Genomic DNA, 21,329 nt, shown 5'->3' with positions numbered 1-21,329 from the left:
ATCCTCCCATGCTGTCAATTTAGCCCCTGGTGGCGTACGCTCACCCGATTGAAATTGAAAGATTGTTCCCTCGGACAGGGCAGTAACTGAAATTTTGGCAAATATTTGTAATTTTTAATTTACTAAACTAATTTACTAAACTGTCAATTAATTTTTAATTTTATGCAATCTTACAAGATTTAATATTCATGTTTTCTTACTAGATTTTAAAGACATAGATTTGTATTGGGTTAACGTGGTTAACTATTAGTAGGTAACGTCAAAATTTTAAAACGAAAAATGTGATGTTAACTAATTAATAAATTGCCTCCTAGCCTAGTCGGTAGTGATCCTGCCTACGAAGCAGGAGGTCCCGGGTTTGAATCCTGGTAAGGGCGTTTATTTGTGTGTTTATCACAAATATTTGTTCCTGTGTTATGAATGTTTTCTATGTATGTATTCATATATAATTAATATTATATATATCGTCGTCTAGTAGGTACCCACAACATAAACCTTATTGAGCTTACTGTAGGGCTAGGTCGATTTGTATAAAATTGTCCTTATAATATAAAAAAAATATATGTAGGTATAAATTGTTAACCGCTTTGTGAAGTTATTATTCAAAAATATTAATTAAAATTATGATAGTCTGATTTTTCTTAAATTAGCCGGATTTTGATTATTTGTATATTTTAATTAATGGTTTAATATTTCATCGACAACCGTTGTATATATTATATCTATAAGTAAATTCATATTAAATTAAACGTATGCCTCAAAGTAACTTATTACTGAAAAAATAATATTACGTTGGAAATAAAATGGTACTCAACACGAACACAGATCAACAATGCAATTAACTCACACAGAAATACCGGTCGATTTTCAAAGTGTGCACCAAAACTCCGCCCTAAACAAATTTTGACCAATCGGCGACCGCTGTAGGCATAGATCGTTGTGGCAACACGCCTCATGTTTTTCGTCACGGAACGGCGACTCAGGCGCGACTCACACATTGTTAATGTAAGCGCTTCGCTTTGAAGACACTGGATCCCAACGTTCGTACCGTCTCGCTCTTTCACCGGCCGCTGTTAATTTTGATATCATTTTTAGAATATATAGCACCAGAAAAAGTCTAACTGAATGAAGAAATAGTTCATAGTTTAGACCACCTGACGAATACTTAAGAAGTAATAAGGATATTTGAAGAAATTTAGACCAAGAACGATGAATTTGTGATCGGGTCAATTCTGGCCGATGTAGCAGTTCGGGCGTCAGAAAGAGACAAGTGCTCGGACGGAGGGGTTTGGAAGGCTGCGGAGGCGGCCAGTTTGATCATTTTTTGTTGCACCGTTGATTGTGAAAGATTACACTTGAGAGTCGAAATACATCTTTACATCACACGTCAGTGGGCCCCGAGCTGTCTTCAAAGCAACACGGATTAGACACACGTTTCTTTTAGGTTATCATGTCTGCGTGCAAGTTGTGATAGTGAGACATCCAGAGTGATCTTCAGGACTTTTGTGTTTGGACTGATCTGGTGTTAGCCCTGCGTCTACGCTGCGGTTTCTGGCATCGATGGCTGTTTCAACTCTGAACATGACTCCGTACTTCACAGGATATTCTTTTCAAGGTAAGTTTTGGGGTTGCAGCTTAAATGTTAATAATATTTTTTTTCAAATCATGACATTTGTTTGGAGAAATATGTAACTGAAATTTTTATTATTTCAACTTATTTTTATAAGTTTCTAGTATTTTTACATAGCATGAATCGGTTCACTGGTATGAATCGAATAAACTCATTAAGTTTTATAGGGTACACAATAGGTACTAATGTCAGCCCTTCTCCATTTTCTCCAATGATCATCAAACTACATTTAAATGCAGCAGCGGTGACTTTTCTACAAAAGTACTTAACTGCCAATGATTGGAAAGGCCAATCATTCGGTAGTTTAACCCACTGATGAACTAAAAAGTATACTTATAACAATATCAGTTGTGTATATAGGTATAATTAGTTTTATATCTGTTGCAGTCAAAAGTGTGAACTGGTCAAAAGAACTTTTAACCGACAAAAACAGGCAAAACTGCTTTTGACTGAGCATGTTGGTCAAAAGTAGTTTTACCTGAAAATCATACCTATTTCTGGCAGCAGTTTCGTTTTTAGGGCGTAACAAAAAAAAATAACCCTAACCTACCTATCTCTGGGAACAGTTTCGTTTTTAGGACGTAGCAAAAAAAAAAAAACCCTAACCTACCTATTTCTGGGAGTACTTTTGACTGATAGTAACAGTCACAATTACTATTAACCAATGATTTTCAGGTAAAACTACTTTTGACCAACATGCTCAGTCAAAAGCAGTTTTGCCTGTTTTTGTCGGTTAAAAGTTCTTTTTGACCAGTTCACACTTTTGACTGCGACATATCCAATATTGCAATATTAGCTAGGTACTTTCACAAACATGCTTTTTCAGTTTGGCTAAATGATTGATTATGTGGGATAACTGTAATGGAGCGAATATGTGTGCTAGTTCTTACGTTAGTAGATACATATGTTACATTCAATTAACCATATATCATGCAAAAACCTACTTCACTGAAACAATTGCTCAGATACAAATGTCATGATTTTAATGATCCGCCGGATAATGTTTAAGGAGTTAATATTTTATTCGAGCATCAAATAATGAATACGTATTTAATTGAGCTAAAATGTATGCACCTTATTTATTTTCTCTTATTCATTTCAGGCATGACAAATAACTATAAATATAATATAATGTTATCTTTTTATGTCTAGGTAATTAGAATTAATATAAAAATTTGCCAACGACATTCATGAATTGCTATAAAATTATGTATGGTTGACACAAAAAAGAATAGTTAATTATTCAATATATTAGACTAAATAAATATACGAAGTTAATTAGGTTACGCTTAATACATAAATAAATATGGTACCTATTAGATAAAAAAAAGTATATGTGTAAGTACTTAACTGTCAAATTTATTCCGGTCTACATGAAGGTAACTACATATAGGTACATAACATTTAAATGTCAATAAATTTAATATACACCTACTTACTAATTATATTACATACCTTAATTGCCTTCTTATCCGTATCCGTAGGTACTAAGTTAGATTTTGTACAATTACCTCTTATACTTGCCATTTCATCTGCAACAAACTTTTCTTATTTTCTTTAAATGTAAAGAAAACATGAAAAGGTTAGGTAGCAAATTATTGCTTACTACTAAAATACCTACAGACATTTATTTTTTGTAAAATATTTATTATGGTCAACACCTTGCGCAACAATAAACATAAGAATCATGGGAATTCTAAAACCCTAATTTCCTTTTTATTACTAGCAATATAGCAATATTTCATCCTCGCGCGCATTCTGTCATATTTAATAAGCTGTTCTAAGAACAATTGTTCTCTCAACCTCGTTAGACCCAATCCGAAATGGCCAAGGACACGCTTTAGAAAAAAAATGTCTCCAGTTCAATAAAGAATTTCTGTCACGAACTAGACGAACTCCTATTGTAATATTTGCTTTGTTTAACTTTCGATTGATCTTGATCTAGTTATTATAAACGCTGAATATCTAAATATTTCGATATTTATGTAGTGTTCAAACTTTAGCCGATTGTAATCATCATTGATAATAGTTTATAGTTAACACATTGTTATTATTATAAGTATTATAACCGACTCATCAGAAGGCCTGTGTAGTACCTACATATATTATTTTCTTGAAATCTAGGTATATTTTATTTTCTGTTAGGTATGTTGGATAATAATTGGTTATTCTTTCATAATATCTACATTAATGTTAACTTTGTGACCTGTCACCAGCCCGACAACGGTATTATTTTAATTCAAATCACCATTCTTAATTATTAAACGACTAAAACTACATTTAAAACATCTAAATTATGTAGACCTAATAATAAAGATATCCTAATCTGAAATAAGCATATTTATACAGTGTGGAAAGATATGTCGGGCCCTGGAGGGAAACTACCTTAAATCCTTAAGTTGGCTCATTTTACTTAAAGGAGACATTCCTTTATTTTTAAAAAGAAACAAAACTGCGTTCAAAGATTTTTTAAATTCGCTTGTCTCGACCGGGAATCGAACCTAGTAAAACTTCCAAAAAATAAACACTCGCTATTTTTGTCTACTAGTCGATACAGTTAATGTTAATGATAACATTTCTCCAAGAAACATTAGGTCTTACACTCGTCTGTCGTACAAAATATCCATAAAATCGAATATTTAGTACTCAAGAATATTTTTAGACAAGCAAAAGTGAAGAAAAAAAGAAAAATTTTGGAATGCAGTTTTATTTATTTAAATAAAGGAATGTCTCCTTTAAGTAAAATGAGCCAACTTAAGGATTTAAGGTAGTTTCCCTCCAGGGCCCGACTTATTTTTCCACCCTGTATATCGGTCTCTCTGTCGTACACCTACATCTTACCTACCTCTACTTACCTACATATACCTATAATCTTTTAAGTAGTGACCACACAATTATTATTATTTTTACAATGGGTAACAATTCACTTGAAATCAGGTACTAGATACTACTAAACAGTTTATAATTTTAATTTAATTCGAATTTTCTGGTTGACTTTAGAATTGGTACAGTTATTCAAGATTACAAAACAAGTTGAAATCAGACAATTATACGGGGTTTATTCCCTGTATTCAAAACACTAAGAATCTTTCTTAGTTTACTTATAACTACATAGTTTTAAAAGAAATTATTACCCCGCATAAAATTTTGAGCTTCTTTTGTTTTCAAATGTCCTTTCTTCGTATCGATATTTTTATGACAGCCGACGACAGTTCGGTTTGAAGAATAACCGTTCTAGACTTGGGACTGTTGTTTTTTTATGGCCCTTTAAATTTATTACTTTATGTCGCTACGAAACGGAAGCTTATGTTCTCACACTTTTAAAATGTCGTACTAGATCGGCGCAATAGGTGAGTACTATTCGTTGCAACCTGCTGGACATTATAGGTATTCAGAAATTAAATATTCCATTGTTTCCATGCGGCTGGACTTTAAAGATTGTTTCAAAGGTTTAACGCGTATAAATAACAACGAATACTGTTCCAAAAAGCACTCGCACTGACGGTTTTACACATAAATCATTACCATACGAAAACATTTCGACTGCATTGTTAAAAATGTCACTTCGACTTATGACCTGTTTCGTCTAAGCTAAATTGAAAACAGAACAGGACGAATGAATGCAAGAAGGGTTAAGTAAGAAAGAGAGCGCGTGCTATTGAAGAATGCCGACGAACTCATTTTTTCTCCGCAACTCTACGTCATCTTTGGAATGTTTTAGGAGTCAAGTATTTTCATACTTATCAAAACTTATTTTTTATTAATGATTTTAATCAGTTAGACCATTTAAATATACCTAAAATGTTTAATATACCTAAGTACAAAGTGGATAAAGTTGTTTAAAATAAATATGTCATTGTGTAGGTTACTGTTTTATTATTTTTATTGTTTATGTTATTTATTTATCATAATGTTAGAGATTTATACATATATTAAAGATATGAAAAATGGCCAGTAGGTATATTTATATCTATTGGACATTTTTCATAGTTGACGTTTAAGCCACAATAACTAATTAATACTAATTACTAAACGGACATCTAGATGATTAAAAACTTATCCGTTATGTATGTGAGTCACAATCAAACGCGCGCCGGGCGGTCAGCCTTTCGAGTTATTAAAAATGTTTAAATTTATAATTCGACTCCAATTTATACGACTTTTGGATGTAAGTCGGTATTAGTGTCACACGGCCGCTCTGATGCGCTGTTGATGTCAGAAAACATTTGTTTAATACGCAAAGCCGAAGGAGATTATTGTCGCAAATGCGATGATCAATGATTTGTGTGAAAATATTGATGGATTTTTAAAACTCTTTATGCAATGTACATCACCTAAACTGCTTAAAGCAATTTATAATTAAGAAATCGTAAGATACGAGTATACTCCTAAACAGAGTAAGAATTTGAAACTGGACTCTATTAAAAATGAGACATTCCTAAATGTGAGTTAAATCGACACAAAACCGCATAATGCATTCGATGACGGTCGCGGGTCGGTCGGAGCAATCAGATGCGCCTCGGGCTAGTTGACGGACTCGCTGATGCGCGATACCGATCGGCAACTTGCGCATGCGCACCTTGTAATTTACCACACATTCGAGGGAATATTTTAACTACCTATATTAATCCTGATCTAAAAAGCTCTCAGATTAGATTTGTCTATTTTGAACAAAAAAAAAAGCATTTCTTGAAATGATATGATACATTTTTCTGATTAATCAACTACATATCTACAAGAATTGACCTCTACAAAGAGTTCAGTACCATAATCAAAGTTTAGTCACATTCATATCAAGGGCCGACAAGCGGTGCACATCTCGGCGCACGCACACAGCGTCCGCGCAGATCAAAGGCACCGACAGGCTCTTTTAGCCGCATAATATGACGCGCCCCCCGCCCCCTCCGCGGCCGGCGAAATGCCTGCTCGGGCCTTCGGCCTCCGGGGCGCTTACTTGCCATTACTCATGACGATCTATTAATAAACAAATTGATATTAGGATATTACGAATGCTTACTGGGAGTGTTTTCAATTTATTAGGCTAAGGAGCCCGCTCCAATTTATTAGCGCCTACATTTTTTTTATTAATTCATAGGTATTTCGTGATTAGAAGAATGAGTCCATTGAGGTTAAATCAAAATAACTAGGTACTTGTTTAATAATTTACAAATTGACAGCCAATGTGGCATTAGCAGGCGTGGCTCACTCCGCGATTTCGTCGCTTTGCAACAGGTAGCTACAAGTACATCCGTCCCACACCAATTTTGGTGGCTAGCCGAAAGCCGCGCGTGGCGCTGTCGCCTACCTAGCGGTCATATCTGTCCTAATCGTAACAGACGCGTTTTGTTAGAGTGAATCTTCTGTACCTAGTACTATTATTTATTCTGTGGCATTAGGCATTAGCAATTGGTTGCTTATATAGGAGACTAGAAAACTGGATACATAATAAGATAAATTTCATAGCGATTACCGATAAGATGGCTAAAGACGACGCAAATCTGATAAATGCGCCGAGGCTTAACTGATCAAAATCTCCATTGCCGCCAGCTTTTCCCATATTTCGCGACGTCAACACTTCCCTTTCGCACTCGCTCAGGCCGCTCTTGCAGTAATACGGAAATATTAAGATAATATATTATAATAGTACTTATATAGTCTAATTATAGTACACATATAGGTATAGTACTGCCTTCTACTATCATTGCATGCATGTTTTGCATAGTAATACATGTTAAGCCTTATCACAATAAACAATGTTAATTTTATTTTTAATCTGAGCATACGGTGATAAACTGCTACCCTTTTGTATTTTTCTTGTGGCAAAGAAAATAACTGTTAAGATATTATAGTGTTCACTTGCGTCTTTCTTCGGCGGAGGCGTAGGTTAGAGCGAAATAGCTCACGTGCACGGCCCGGTCATCGATCAGGGTATCATTGTTCCATTAAAATATAAACTCTTTGCAATTACCCGAGGGTTCGAAAACTCACTGAGCGTTAAACGATCGCCGTTCTGCAGTTAGACGTTTTAGCGATAATCAATACAACACTTGTTGGTGATTGTGATTTTATTAGATCCTTTTTAAATAAACTAATTTCACACTTTAAACTTTACCACTAAGTACAGAGAGGTATTTTGTATTTTGTTCGAAGCTAAATCAATTTTATATTATCTACCTAACTTCATATTCTCTTTGTATATCTTAAATCGAAATTTCAGTACCCTGGTACTTATTTAAATTAATGCTACAGGGCGTGCTTTGCTTTGCTCTACTTTCAATAAGCGAGGCAATAAAGGGCATTAATTATTCATTAAACAAGCAGTTTCATAATATTAAGTCCACTTAGCTTCCGTAGTCATTTATCTAAGTACTATCAAGTGACTACATTATGGACTGGGAGCGGCAACTTGGCTCAAAAGACTCATTTCTAACAAGAAAAGAAAGAGTCCGTCAAATCAGTACATAACTCGGTGTGAATACGAATGAGGTCAAACAGGGCATTCTCAAACATAGGCCAGTGTACTGAAATAAAATATTCTGTTCCATTCATTACGTAGAGGTAAGATACACGTTCGGTTCTAGCTCGAGTTGCCGAAAGGCTTTGCTTCGTTTGAACAGTTGTAGCAACTTCAATGGGAGAGGCACTCTCATTTCATATTGGTTATTAGAATATTTGTCTTTACCGGTTGCCGCCACCTGAGTCTGTTGTTTTCTATTACACATACCTACCTACTACTTATACGTACCTACCTATATGTATGTTATAAACAGGTAAGTGTCGTTGTAAAGAGGCAAACGCGCTGTAATATTAGGTAAAAGATATTAAGTAGGCAGGGAATTTTAATTTTTGCTTTATCTCAAGTTATTATTGCGACGTAAAAAATAGCGAGGTTTTTGTCTTTTTGTTTTAGCTAGAAAGTAGATAAGGTTGTACCTATGCCTTTCATTTTTGAGTGATTGAAGGTAGACAATTCTTTTGAAAGTCTGTAGGTTCTCACCATGCTAAAACTAGCATAATAAAGAACAGGGGGTTAATAATAAACATAGAAAGTATGGAGCCGTAGAACGTCCGCTTTGTGACCGATTGCACAAACCAATACGTCAAAAAGGTTGTCAAATGCTCAGTATGAAAGTATAATAGAACTGATTTGATATTCGACCGCGCTACATTTGTGGCGGCGCGCGCGCTGCCACGGGCCGGGCCACACAGACCTCCACTCTTGAAGAAGGCTTAATGGAATGACACAGCCTTTGTCGACGCCGCCCAATTCGAAAGCCTATTCAGATGGCATTTCTTCTCATTGTTGCTTGATTTTGGATAGTAATAGATAATTTTATTAGTCTATAGATGACTTTTAACAGGTTACGGAGTAGAAATCTCGTGTCAATATCGAAACATGATTGTCATCCAGGCATGATAAACCTAGTTCTCATATTGAAATATGTTATTTTTTCCTTGATTTATTCGAATACTATTTTCTATGAATTTAGGTACAGTCACCTGCAATAATATGTTACTCTTCGAAGACCGCAAAAATAAGTGACACGCTCTTATGGGTCTACAAATAAGATCGTGTCAGATATTTTTGCGGCCTTCGAAGAGTAATATATTATTGCAGGTGACTGTACGTGAGGTAAAATTGAATCAATAAGTTTTGCTTGCTTAAGGGCAATGTGATAACCTTTAGGTAAACCTCTTCAATCGCTAGTTACATCAATATTTCATTCGGATATAAAAAAACTTATTCAGAATGCTTCCACGCAATATAAATATTAAAAAGAAGTTGCATAACGTACCTATATTTATAATTAGCGAGTCAGTTTACATGTTTCACATCGTACCTAGGCTAGGCAAGCCCACGTTTCCACACGGCGTTAATTCAGTGCCTTGAACTATGACCAGCGTTAGCGGAACGAGCGGTTATCGTCCGCGCAACTCATGTGGAAGAAAGCGGCGTGCCATGAGACGTTAAACGTCATATAAATTTTACTGTAGGCATATTAATGTCGTTACGTGAAATTGATTTGCAAGCAGAAACATATTATGATTGTGAAAACGGGGTTTACGATTTATTTACACACCACGATATCGACTTGAAACACAACAAACTATCACTGTACCGTTGTTGGCGCGAAGCAGCAGAATAAATTGTATAAGGTATTAGCGTTCACACACCACATGGTAAATTAATTTACAAGACGTTTATTGTGAGTATTTATACGGCGCATTTGTAAATTGTACCTATAGTAATCGGAAGTAATGCTACAATTTGCTACGAAACCTTCTAAAACGTAGGCGATTTAAAATACATACATACATATTCTTCTAATTAAATATTTTATCATTTACATTTAGGTATAGGTAATATTATTGCCTAATTGTGAGCTTGTAGCAGACACCTGTAATAGTCTGCTTGTAGAATTAGAGCTTACTCGTTGCGCCATGTCTATCACCTTGCGGCAGTTTGCAGTTTAAACTTTATGAAGCCGCACAAATAATACAGTTGCTTTCGATTACGGCTGCAATAAATGCGAAGGGCAAAAGTAATTAGTCAAAGGCCACTGACACCAATTAACGCAAAACAAAGCGCAGTGAAACTCTTTAAGACGATTACCAAATCAAACTCGATCAAATTGAAAACGAAAATCTACGCAATTCCGGAAGGTCAAAGAAATCCAATCTCGACCCTTCCAATGACAACCGCAATTAACCAGATGCAGAGGTTGATAAAAGTGTGATTGCTAATTAAAGTTGACACAGAAACGCCAATGGTGGATTCAAAGTCTTCATTTATTCCGTCACGGCTGGGCTCTTGCATTTAAGTTTAAATGATTGACTCTGTTTCAATTTAGCTCAACAAGAATGCAGCGGTTGAACGAATTGCAACAAGATTATTTGATTGTGAGAAAATTTTATGCTTTCCACATTCCGATATCTGTAGCCGAGAAAACTGTTAGTGTGTTATTTAAAGCCGTAGAGGGAAGTCCTGTGATGAATAAAACGCGTGAGTAACTATTAAAACGTTGCGCACTTTTTTCGGAAACCGATCTACTCTACTAACATGCATTTTTTGTTCGTTAAGTTGTTGATGTCGGTGCTCCACATCGGTGCCACCCTAGTAGCGGCCTTTATCGCGGCCAACTTGTGCATGCTCGCAAAGCTCTTCCGGACGATTAGTTGCCAATGAATGTTTGAATTTGTTGTTAACTTTGCCTCCTTTTGCGATAATAGTGTTACTATGTTTGCGAACTATATTACGCATTGTACCTACAATAGATTTTTTTGGAGGCTTGTGTGCCTTTTGTCAATTGTTCGTTTTGTATCCTGTTTGGATATGAAAGCGTTTACTAGGTGTAAAGTTATATCGTTTTTATTCCATCCTATTGACTGCAGCGGCTACCGATATTATTATAATAATCTTTTTATTACGTACATATATTGGTTTTAATGTTAATGAATATATATAATAATAGTATAAGTATAAGTATATTATAAGTAATAGTATAAGTATAATAATAGACAACACAATTTCTAAATATGTACGTAAAGAATTGTATGTACCTTAATATATAAAGTAAGTTGTATCTATTATACCAGCCATACTCTAAGTGTGTTCCGCGGAACCCTAGGGTTCCGCGACACCCCTGCAGGGGTTCCGCAAGAATTTAGAACATTATGCTTTAGTCGCCTCGAAAAATTTTACTATGCAAAAAACACACTTCTAAAAACTATTGTTTTATTGTAGGGTTCCATCAAGTATTTCGCTTTCCAAAAGGGTTCCGTCAAAAAAAAAAGATTGAGAACCGCTGTATTATACAATTCATCTACATAACAATTACATTGTACCTATATCCAGATTGCATCAGTTATCACTCTTTGCTAGCAAGAGTGAGAAATATAATGATTATAATGAAGTGATACATTATTACAAAGCCACCCACATTTGTATAGCGGGGTTATTATGAACGCGTTATGCGTCATAAATATTTCGGGAACATAAAATTAACGCTCAAAAACACGAGGCATTCGAGGCACCGCAGCGTCTACGGGGTCCGACAAAAAAAGAGGATCACTCGCAGAACGAGAGTCCAGCAGGCTTGAAAAGGTCACTTTCTGCCACACAACAATGAACTTTGAGATTTACAGTTTAGAGTTCACAAATAGGAATTTGTGTCATCTTCCTTTAGCTACAAATGGGATATTTTGGTTGTCCCAATTACTGACCATAAGTTGTTTGCGTTACGGTTTATTCTTGGTTGTCTAACTGCTGAACAGACACCTCGGTATATCATATCAAAGGACATACTTGTTGACATGTTGTCTAATTGATTGGTGGTTCTCAGCAGGGGTCTAGGGCTTTACACGAGGCGGCACCTTTGTGGAATTATTTGAAATTGATAAACTATAAATGCCTTCACAAGTGGAAGATGCCACTTGCCACCGTTATTTTTTTTTGTTGGGATATATTGTCCGTCAAATTTAGGGTAGGTGGATGGATATTTTAGAAAAATTAGATGCTATTAATCTACTCTTTGTAATCCTGTAGTTATTAATTAAACCTACATGTGTAATATATGAGTCGTTTCGTTTGGCAGAGTGCTTAAAGCTTTTATAATAATTTTGACAATAGTATCTACATATATTCACTAATAAATTAATTAATTCAAACTTAAATTTATTACTTCCATGCGTAATATCTAAATATTAAAGCGTAAGAAACCGATTTGCTAAGTTCAGTAGGTAGTGAAATCAATTGAAACGATGTTTCTGCATGAATAATTTATATCATACTACGATGCCTCATAAATAATATTTCATGCAAGCCCTTAGTCCAAGTCATTCACAGCACATTTTACCCCACTTTCTTGTATAATATTTTTTTGATCTGGGACTCATCTCAATAGAAGTTCACAATGCGATTGCAAAAATCAAGGAGCGGCGGCGTCCTTTGACGATAGGTGGTCCCAGCGCGTGATGCGATTATAATAGCGACACTTTTAACCCACCTCCGTTTCCCATAGGGTTTATTTGCAATTAGTGTTCAATGCATCTTAATATTAGTTCTTAAGAAATTCATTATTACGGGTACATACCGATGTATGTAGTTAGAATAAACTGTACAAAAGGCTTACCTTTGCATAGTATACAAATCATTACTAACTTTTGTAAAGAGAAACAATTTAGGAATTTATAGAAGACTTCTTAAGATCTAGTTAATTAACCAATAAACCTAACATATCTTGATTCCAAATTATCAGAAAAACGTTATGGCCTCTGCTTCACCGCATTCGTGAGAAATTCGATACTCTCGCTTGAGAACACATGAAATGGGACGTTAAATTGTTAGACGATCGTTGCCAATGCGCCCTTATAAAATCATGTGTGTAGTAGTTGTTGTTGTTGTTATCCATCAGTTTACGCTGCATTACAAATGAAAAGAAAACATTTTGAACTTACCGGTTAATTATCTCATTCAGAAAATTACAGGCAGGCTTGACATTGTTGAATCAGATTCAATATGTGTTGCTTGTTTCAGGTCAGGGTCGAATGAACCAACTGGGTGGGGTTTTTATTAACGGGAGACCTCTTCCCAATCACATCCGGCTGAAGATCGTGGAAATGGCGGCGGCGGGCGTGAGGCCCTGCGTCATCTCGCGCCAGCTGCGCGTCTCGCACGGATGCGTCTCCAAGATCCTCAATAGATATCAGGTGAGCACAGAAAGAGCTTCTTCACGATTTGTTCTCTGTGAGTTGGACTTGACATAGTTTAACAGGTAAATTAATATGTATTATTTTGTCATCAGGAAACTGGTTCCATCCGCCCTGGTGTGATCGGAGGATCTAAACCGAGAGTGGCGACGCCTGAAGTTGAAAACAGGATCGAAGAGCTCAAGAGACAAAACCCAGGTATATTTTCCTGGGAAATTAGAGATAAACTTATAAAAGAAGGAATCTGTGATAAAAACACTGCACCGTCAGTCAGTTCCATATCGAGGCTTATAAGAGGAGGCAAAAGGGACGAATCAGATCCTAGGAGAAATCACAGCATTGATGGTATTCTAGGTAAGTGTACAAACTTACCTATGATTTGTCTCAATTTGCAATGATAATTGTGATTTGTCTATGATTTGAGCGCCCGTCAAAAGTAGAAATAAGTTTTTTCTTCACGTAGCTACAAACGGAATTTTCAACTACCCGTTAAGGAAACTAGCTTGCTTATTACTTATTTAAATAGTTACTAAATTGTGAAAAACCATGTAATCGTTTAAAAATACGATTCACTTCATGATAAAAATATTCGCATATGTAGACTGCGCTAAGCACTAGACCGAGTTTCGCACGTTCCGATGTTTGAAGGGAACACTTCCTGCGCGTGTTTGCATAAAACTTTTTATTACTCGAGTTCGCTATTGTACTCACCTTTCTGTATATAAAAACGCTGGCTATACTGCGTACTATCTTTTTGTATTTATTTTTAGTTAGGTCAAACTTATTGCTCCTCTCGTTTAGCAACCGAGAGTTATGCAGAAATCCTTGGCGATTTACAAATTAGTTGGAGAAGTTTCCGACTCAGACGGAACCTTCGAGCTAATGATGCGTTAATAACTGGCCGTGTCATCGTAGTCCTTAACGCTCATTTCAGCCCATAATCACTTAATTTAGTTCAAAGCCCACTATTATTATAAATTTATACCTATAATGAGATTGTCGGAACGTTTGCAAACTTCGCAAAATAGCGTATAAAGTTAATAATCAAGGTAAAAGTGAAGCGGGCGCACGCCACGGCAGCGCCCCTTGTGTCGGCTTCGAAATTGTAGGTTATAAAAATGAAATTAGTACCCAAAGCTGTTATTATCCCATCGCGTTTGGCCGCGGGGCTTGCATTACGACAATCTGTCCGTACTGCACGTCTTGTGCCGTATAGCTATCCAATATAAAATGGCGCTCCTAATATCCCGGTTCGGCGACGGCGGTTTCGCCGGAGAGATTCTGCGCGCGATAAGATTATGCATATTAAGTTGTGCGCGGCTAAAGTACACTGGAAAAGCGGCCCCTTTACCATTCGCCTTTGCCAAGCGCGTATTGAAAATTTGCGGTTCGTGCTCGCCCTGTGACGACGGTTAACGGTCGGCTTGCAACTCGCACGAGTCTTACGCTGAAATATTACCATGTACCGCACTTTCGCATCTCCCGACACCCACATTTTTATACAAATCACATTTTTATTACATTTTATCACAATAAGCACACCGAATCAAATTATAAATCTACGTCATCTGCCGCTTACCAATCTAATTCAACGTCTTGACGTAATGTAATTTTGTAAAGGCCTAAAAAAACTCACTAGCTGTTATAATGTGGTTACGTTTAATTTAATCAAGACCGTGTGTGGTACCCGCGGTAGCGCGACGATAATCGACATAAAACAACAGAAAAATTACGAAACGTTAGAAAGTTAAGATTTATGACAACATGAAATTGTTTTCATTAACTCAATTTGGCAACAATTTAAATAACCTTTAGGTTTTTTAGTCGACCTTTTCTGATAGCAAATTATTTTGATTGTTCGAAGGACCCTCATCTTGCGAAGACTCCGACACTGAATCAGAACCTGGAATTACGTTAAAAAGGAAGCAACGACGATCTCGAACAACTTTTTCTGGTGATCAGCTTGAAGCCTTGGAGAGAGCGTTCACAAGGACCCAGTACCCTGACGTTTACACCAGGGAAGAGCTTGCTCAGAAAACCAAATTAACTGAAGCCAGAGTTCAGGTATGTAGCTTCCCAGCAAACCGTTTTATAGGTACTCTCCTAATTTGATGAGTGAACAAAAGAAAGATATATTTTGAATTTCATAAATGGATGGGTATAATAAATAATAGGATACATATTGTGGATCACATTCAATTCCCGCCCCTAAGGCAAGAGCATAGTAAAAAATGACGTAATTACATTGATAATTAATTATAACGTACGCATGTAATCTAGCTACCATATGTTGCGCCGCTACTGTTTCCTCTCTGTTTTTTATTGTATCAATACAATTTAATTTTAAATAGAGTTTTTATTAAAAACTTAAACGTCATTCTTATTCACTCGGTAAATACACATTTTGAAAACAAAATACTAGCAAAGTGTTTTATTATAAGGCCAACTTAAACGAAATGCGAACATATAAAATGCATCTCATATTGGTTGAAATCTATTAAGCGATTGCCTCGGGGGATTATCTTGTCCGACAAATTTCATTTGACTAAAGTGGATTAATTTCAATGAGTGCCTTTTACAAGGTTTAGCGAAGGCCAGCTAAATCCAGTGTGTGTTTCAACTGAATTTTCTCTTCCGTAGGTATGGTTTTCGAACAGAAGAGCACGTCTACGCAAGCAACTCAACTCTCAACAACTCAGTGCCTTTAATACGATGTCCTTACAATCCGCTTTCCCCTCAGTCCACCAGCAATACGAGCCTCCAAGTGGCTTCAACGCTCAGTGCGCTTCTTGGCAGCAGTCATATTCCTCTGCACTAGGTTCAAGCTCCGTTCTGAACTCCGCCTTGGCTCCATCTTTACATCAATCTGCGTTAACGCCATCAGTTTGTCAGTCAGCATTAGCTGCTTCATCCTTACACCCTCCTACCTCAAGTTCGTTCACATCAGGAAACCTGACTCCGCTTTCGCACTCCTCCGAACTTGCCACGCCTCTTCAAGTCGCAGCAGATGCTACACCTCCCAGTTCGAGTCCCACTGCCTCTAGTCCATCAGTAAACCAGAGTGGTGGGATAACCTACCAGCACCCCACATATGCGAGTCCGAGCGACCCTATATCCCACCCTTATGGCTATGGGGACTACGCGAAACAAGATCATGCCATGTCCGCACATAATCACTGGACCACGAGACAGCTTAGCGGACATGGCTCGAACAAATTAGCCGAAGTCGGTGCATGGCCAGAAAATTATAGGTGAGTTTTTTTTATCTCTTATCTTATCTATTATTTAAATTTGTATTAAAATTGCAACTAACACATTCAATATATGTATAAACAAAATTACACATTGAATTCATAAACACAAACTATGACGTCTTAATAATGCCCGGCGGCGGGCAGGTAGCCTTATGAATTATTGATTGATGCTCAGCTACTCATATTCTGACTGTGATTGTGCGGATGAATATACAATTACATTAATAAAAACTGACCTTTGTAGCTGACGATACAAATAGCTACCCATTAGGCTAATCCCAGATATGAGTATTGTTTATGTAATAAGTAGGTTTCTGTTTGTATTTATCAATGACATCATTTCTTCTTTGGTCACTAGCGTTTGGCGAGGAGGAACAAGCTACTAGACGCATAGGTGAACTCATTGACGAAGGTACTAGAGTAGCAATACAACCGGTGGCTATCAGGAGCGGGGAGCTCGATCGCAAATCGGGGTGCGTCCATTTTATTTCTTTTCACCTTCCTTTATCATTAGTCCGAGCGGCCGCTAATCAATTAAGAGTGTAAGAAGTCGGCCATTATCCGCGCGCGGGTGGTTATTACAGCCCGAGCTTCGTAATACGCCGATCTGATCGTGAATGCATAGGGCTGCGAATTTTATAGAGATTTTTGATCGATTTTTAATTAAAATTTCGCTCACTTAATTTCAATTCTCATGAAAATTTAAAATATTGCCGTCAGACGTTAATTTGAAAGAGCAAAAGCGTCGAGGCGGTAGAATCATGTTTTGTTGTTGTGTAGGCATTTAGGTAGGTATGCCGTAGAATGTGTTACTACCAAAGTGAATTTGTCGAAAGAGAATGTGACATACTCATTGTCGCTTTGTACTCTATACGGCGACGACATTTATCTGTGTTATCGAGACAAAGCACGTCTATAAACCTCACATTGGACCACACACAATATCTCTTCGCGTACAATGACGGACACACTAATAATATATAGGTTAGCCACGTTTATTCGGCGGTCTGTCTTATCTAGTCCTTTACGTGGCTTGATTGACGCAACTCCATTGTGCTCGGCATTGTACTTATTACTCTGCCTGCCAAAAATATAATGCAAAGCAGAGAATATGGAGAACGAATTATCCCACGTCCATATGGCGCGTTGCGGCCCCGCGCGGTACACGAAGCATTCACAATTTAAATTCATACCTAAGCGCTTTTATAAACGTTTCTTCAATTTTACAGCAAGTTCCGTGTTTTGATCGTTATATTTTATGATTGTATAGTGCAGGAGTTAGTTATTTAGTCATCTAAGATATTGTAATGCATTTGCAACTTGTAATTAAGAACACAGTCATTGGTCGTAAACAGCGATTGTGATTGCCAGTTTGCTGCCGGGTGTATAGCAGCTTAGCCTGTATTTCAATATCCGTCAAAGTTTCAATTAAATTTACTTCCACGAGAATCTATACAAGGTTTTAGATTTGCAATTTTGAGTTAGTGTAGAATGTAGCGGGAGAGACTTTTTAATACGAGTTCCTGAATGTTTCTTAAACTCTTGTGTCTATGATATTCGACCAAACCAATACAATTTGCCGTCAACATTCGTAGATCAAGTGTGATTATCAGCAACAATGTTCGCAACCACAATTCATGGCGGAAAACACGGATAAACACACGTTCCTTTGTAGAGAGCATAGCGGCAATTAATGAGAGGCCGAACGTGACATTAGTGCAGTGAACCCGAGCATTAAACTAACGCGAGCCTAGTATTAAAACTTATCTGCAGCTATTTACATTCAACTTCCTAACTGCGGCACACGGCTCGCGTGTTCGACTTCGAGTGTTCAATGCGATTTTGATATCGAGCTCTCAGCTCACGCGATAATCGCCCACGGAAATTTATATGGAGGAGTTGCACCTGTAGAACAGACTTATTTATAGGGCGTTTAAAAGAAGTACTATACATTATTATTCTTAGGTTGTTATTAAAAAATTAAAGCTCAATATAATAAAAATTAAAGCTAAAAGCACAAGAAAATATGAATTCGGTCAGTTATTTGGTTTTAACAAGTACCGAATTCATATTTTCTTGTAATAAAAAAACATTAAACCACACAAAAAATATTATTTAATGAGGCTTTCCAGAGTAAACAATGATGTTTTATTAAAATAGAATTACCTACTTAGTTGTAACCTATATCAATAAACATTTTGTGACGGACTGCGCTATTTGGTTTCAGTAACCTTCCTAGTATTTATTTGTAGATTGTAGGTAATTAAAACCTTAAATGAACCAGAAAACGTAGTCTAATTATGGAGTACGTTTTCAGGTTCATTTTAGGTTTTAATTTCGTTAGAGAAACACGCAGCATTGTTTAAGATATTTGTAAAACTTTATTCGACCTCTTACGACAAGAATTAACCAACACTAATGACCGTTAATAACATATTAGCCACCATATTCACTAAAAACAGTTTTACTGCGCGCTCTAGTCACGAGTTCTTTTTGAGAATGCCATTTGGAACCATCAAATATAACTCTTGCATATCATTCCGACCTCACTTAAACTGCGCACTCCGGTAGGCCAAAACTAAGTAGCATTTATAGACGGACATTAGGGGCCTCTACCGTATTATTAGTTATTACACGTTCATAATAATTCGTTGGTCGATAGGTTCTCAGCGGTATTCATTGATCGGCGCATGTATGTCAATTACACTCGACATACGTTAATCCATTCATAATTATTTTCCTCCCACGCTTTATTTGTGGTTTAAATAAGGAACATAATCTAAAACTCCGAAACACTTATCTTCCCTTACCAGCGGATTAAGTGTTAAGCTAGGGGTTTAACCCTGTGACTGATGGATTCGTATGTATAAATATATACTAAATCTTGATAGCTTGATTGATTAACACACGTGTATCGTGTAACTTTTTTCGTTTAATTATGTGAATCGGAATATTTATGCTAGACGTGTCTTATTGAAAAGGAGCCACAGCTGAATTCAAAAATAGAATTAATTTAATCAATATTACTTCATACATTGTCCTCTGAAATGCTTGTTATTAAATGAGAACTAACGTTTGTTTTCCTTTGTTGCAGTTCATTCTTCGGCACGAATGCTCACTACGCGTCGCACGCGCACTCGCCCGGCGAGGCTAAGTCCGGGTACCCGTACTTAGGACAACTCGGCGGTATGGATATGGGCAGAGTTCATTAACCTTCTTCAAAAATATTAAAACAAAACATATCTGATAAAATAATAAACATTACTTGGAAAAATTTAAAAGACCATACTTAAATTAACATTTTATTCTCGCGAATTTTGGTGTATTTTTTCCACACGAATAGGTATATTCCTATGCTGCTTTGATAATATGACAATGAAAAACATATCAATAGTGCCTTGGTAATCTGTAAAAGTTATTGTGAGACTAAATTAGCCTTACTGTATAAATTGTATTATATTTACAGCTTTATCTAGGTTAAGGTAGAATTAATAAATTAATTTCTCATTTAGCTTAGGAGTTTTGGAGTTCCTCGATTATTAATTTGAACTGACAATATTCTTCTCAGTTCTAAGATGTACATATTAACAGTGCAGTTCGGCGCACATATTGTTAATATCTCTTGTATAGCTTCTACTAGTATTCGTAGATTAAATAAAAAGTTGTTAAATATATTAATAAGTTGTTGAGTATTAGTTAAGTATGTCGTTTATGAGTGATTTTTGTGTAATGTATCTATATCAAATCGATTAATATTTTAACAAACTAATCACGTTTCAATAAACACGATTGTTCCCACAAAATGCCTTAAACTAAATTGTGATTAGACATTTTACATTATATAATGACGAATGTATTTATTTTATAGGAGTTTTATCATATATGTATATAGAATAAGCACGTTTGTAATAATAATGACTTAACTGAAAATAAATGAATCCTAATGCAATGACAAACTTGTTTTAATTTTTCCTTTACCTATTAAGGTCAATTTTAAATAAATATTTTAGTAGTAGTAGTAGTAACCACTTTATTGTACACAACACAGGCTTACAAAAATAAATTACAGTAATGGAAGTACAAAGGCGAACTTATCCCTATAAGGAATATTTAATATATTTATAGGAGGAAATATTTTCTATTTTTATGTGACTTTAGAAGGTAATGAAACTTAAAGTCACATAGCTACGAGAAAAACCTGTTGCGTTAACCCAGCTAGATTTTACGACACATTTAAGGTTCACCTAATGATTTAAGTCCTAATGTATGTTACTCAGGATACGGTACTGCGCTCTGAGCCTGAATTACATACCTCTAGAAGAGTAAACAAATTAGTCTTCTAAATTTAGACCTTGAAATGCCGCGAGAAAATTTAATCAGGCCACATAATGCGCCTTTCACCCATTAATTAAATGCTTCTGAAAACTGTATAAATTGTGGCCCCGCACGCATATTGTGTTAGACTCTGGTATGTGCGAGTGAATAATGTCGCACATGACTTGAAATTCTTCTGTAGCTAGGCTCTTTCAGCAAGCTTTCAGCCTGCCGAGGTAGCGATATCATGAGGTAAATTGCATCTGACGTTAATTGCCCGAAGCTGAAAGACAGCTATTGTCGAAATGGTTACACGGATCCTTTATTCATTCGCGTCACGGCAAGCAAAATGGATACTCGTATTACATAGGAGAGGAAATTGATATGAAACTGTTTATTTCATCTTTTTCGAAAACATTTAT

General features: G+C 36.2%; 1 protein-coding gene across 4 annotated transcripts; it reads left to right on the top strand.

Annotated features, from left to right (window-relative positions):
• Window positions 1-765: 765 nt before the first annotated feature.
• LOC134797538 (protein gooseberry-like) lies at window positions 766-20,549 on the top strand. Of its 4 annotated transcripts, XR_010145094.1 has the most exons (7): window positions 10,042-10,634; window positions 13,167-13,339; window positions 13,435-13,693; window positions 15,204-15,403; window positions 15,980-16,590; window positions 16,952-17,066; window positions 19,688-20,549. XR_010145094.1 is itself a non-coding variant. In XM_063769816.1 (6 exons), the coding sequence occupies exons 1-6, from the start codon at window positions 1,561-1,563 to the stop codon at window positions 19,803-19,805; spliced, it is 1,416 nt and encodes a 471-aa protein (XP_063625886.1). In that variant the 5' UTR covers window positions 766-1,560; the 3' UTR covers window positions 19,806-20,549. The 4 variants fall into 4 exon arrangements, 3 of the variants coding, with proteins under 3 accessions (XP_063625886.1, XP_063625885.1, XP_063625887.1); XM_063769816.1 differs by lacking the exons at window positions 10,042-10,634; window positions 16,952-17,066 and adding an exon at window positions 766-1,615; XM_063769815.1 differs by lacking the exon at window positions 16,952-17,066.
• Window positions 20,550-21,329: the final 780 nt, after the last annotated feature.

This window comes from Cydia splendana, chromosome 15, assembly GCF_910591565.1.
Source record: "Cydia splendana chromosome 15, ilCydSple1.2, whole genome shotgun sequence".
In the NCBI taxonomy this organism is placed as follows: Eukaryota; Metazoa; Arthropoda; class Insecta; order Lepidoptera; family Tortricidae; genus Cydia; species Cydia splendana.
Note: the sequence above shows the minus strand (reverse complement) of the source record. Positions and strands in the feature narration are given on the sequence as shown.

Bases quoted from the DNA above. Each gene is read 5' to 3' on its own strand.
- LOC134797538 (XM_063769815.1), top strand. From the start codon at position 10,493: ATGCAGCGGTTGAACGAATTGCAACAAGATTATTTGATTGTGAGAAAA. The intron at 10,635-13,166 runs GTGAGTAACTAT...TGCTTGTTTCAG, and splicing joins TCCTGTGATGAATAAAACGC to GTCAGGGTCGAATGAACCAA. The intron at 15,404-15,979 runs GTATGTAGCTTC...TCTCTTCCGTAG, and splicing joins TAACTGAAGCCAGAGTTCAG to GTATGGTTTTCGAACAGAAG.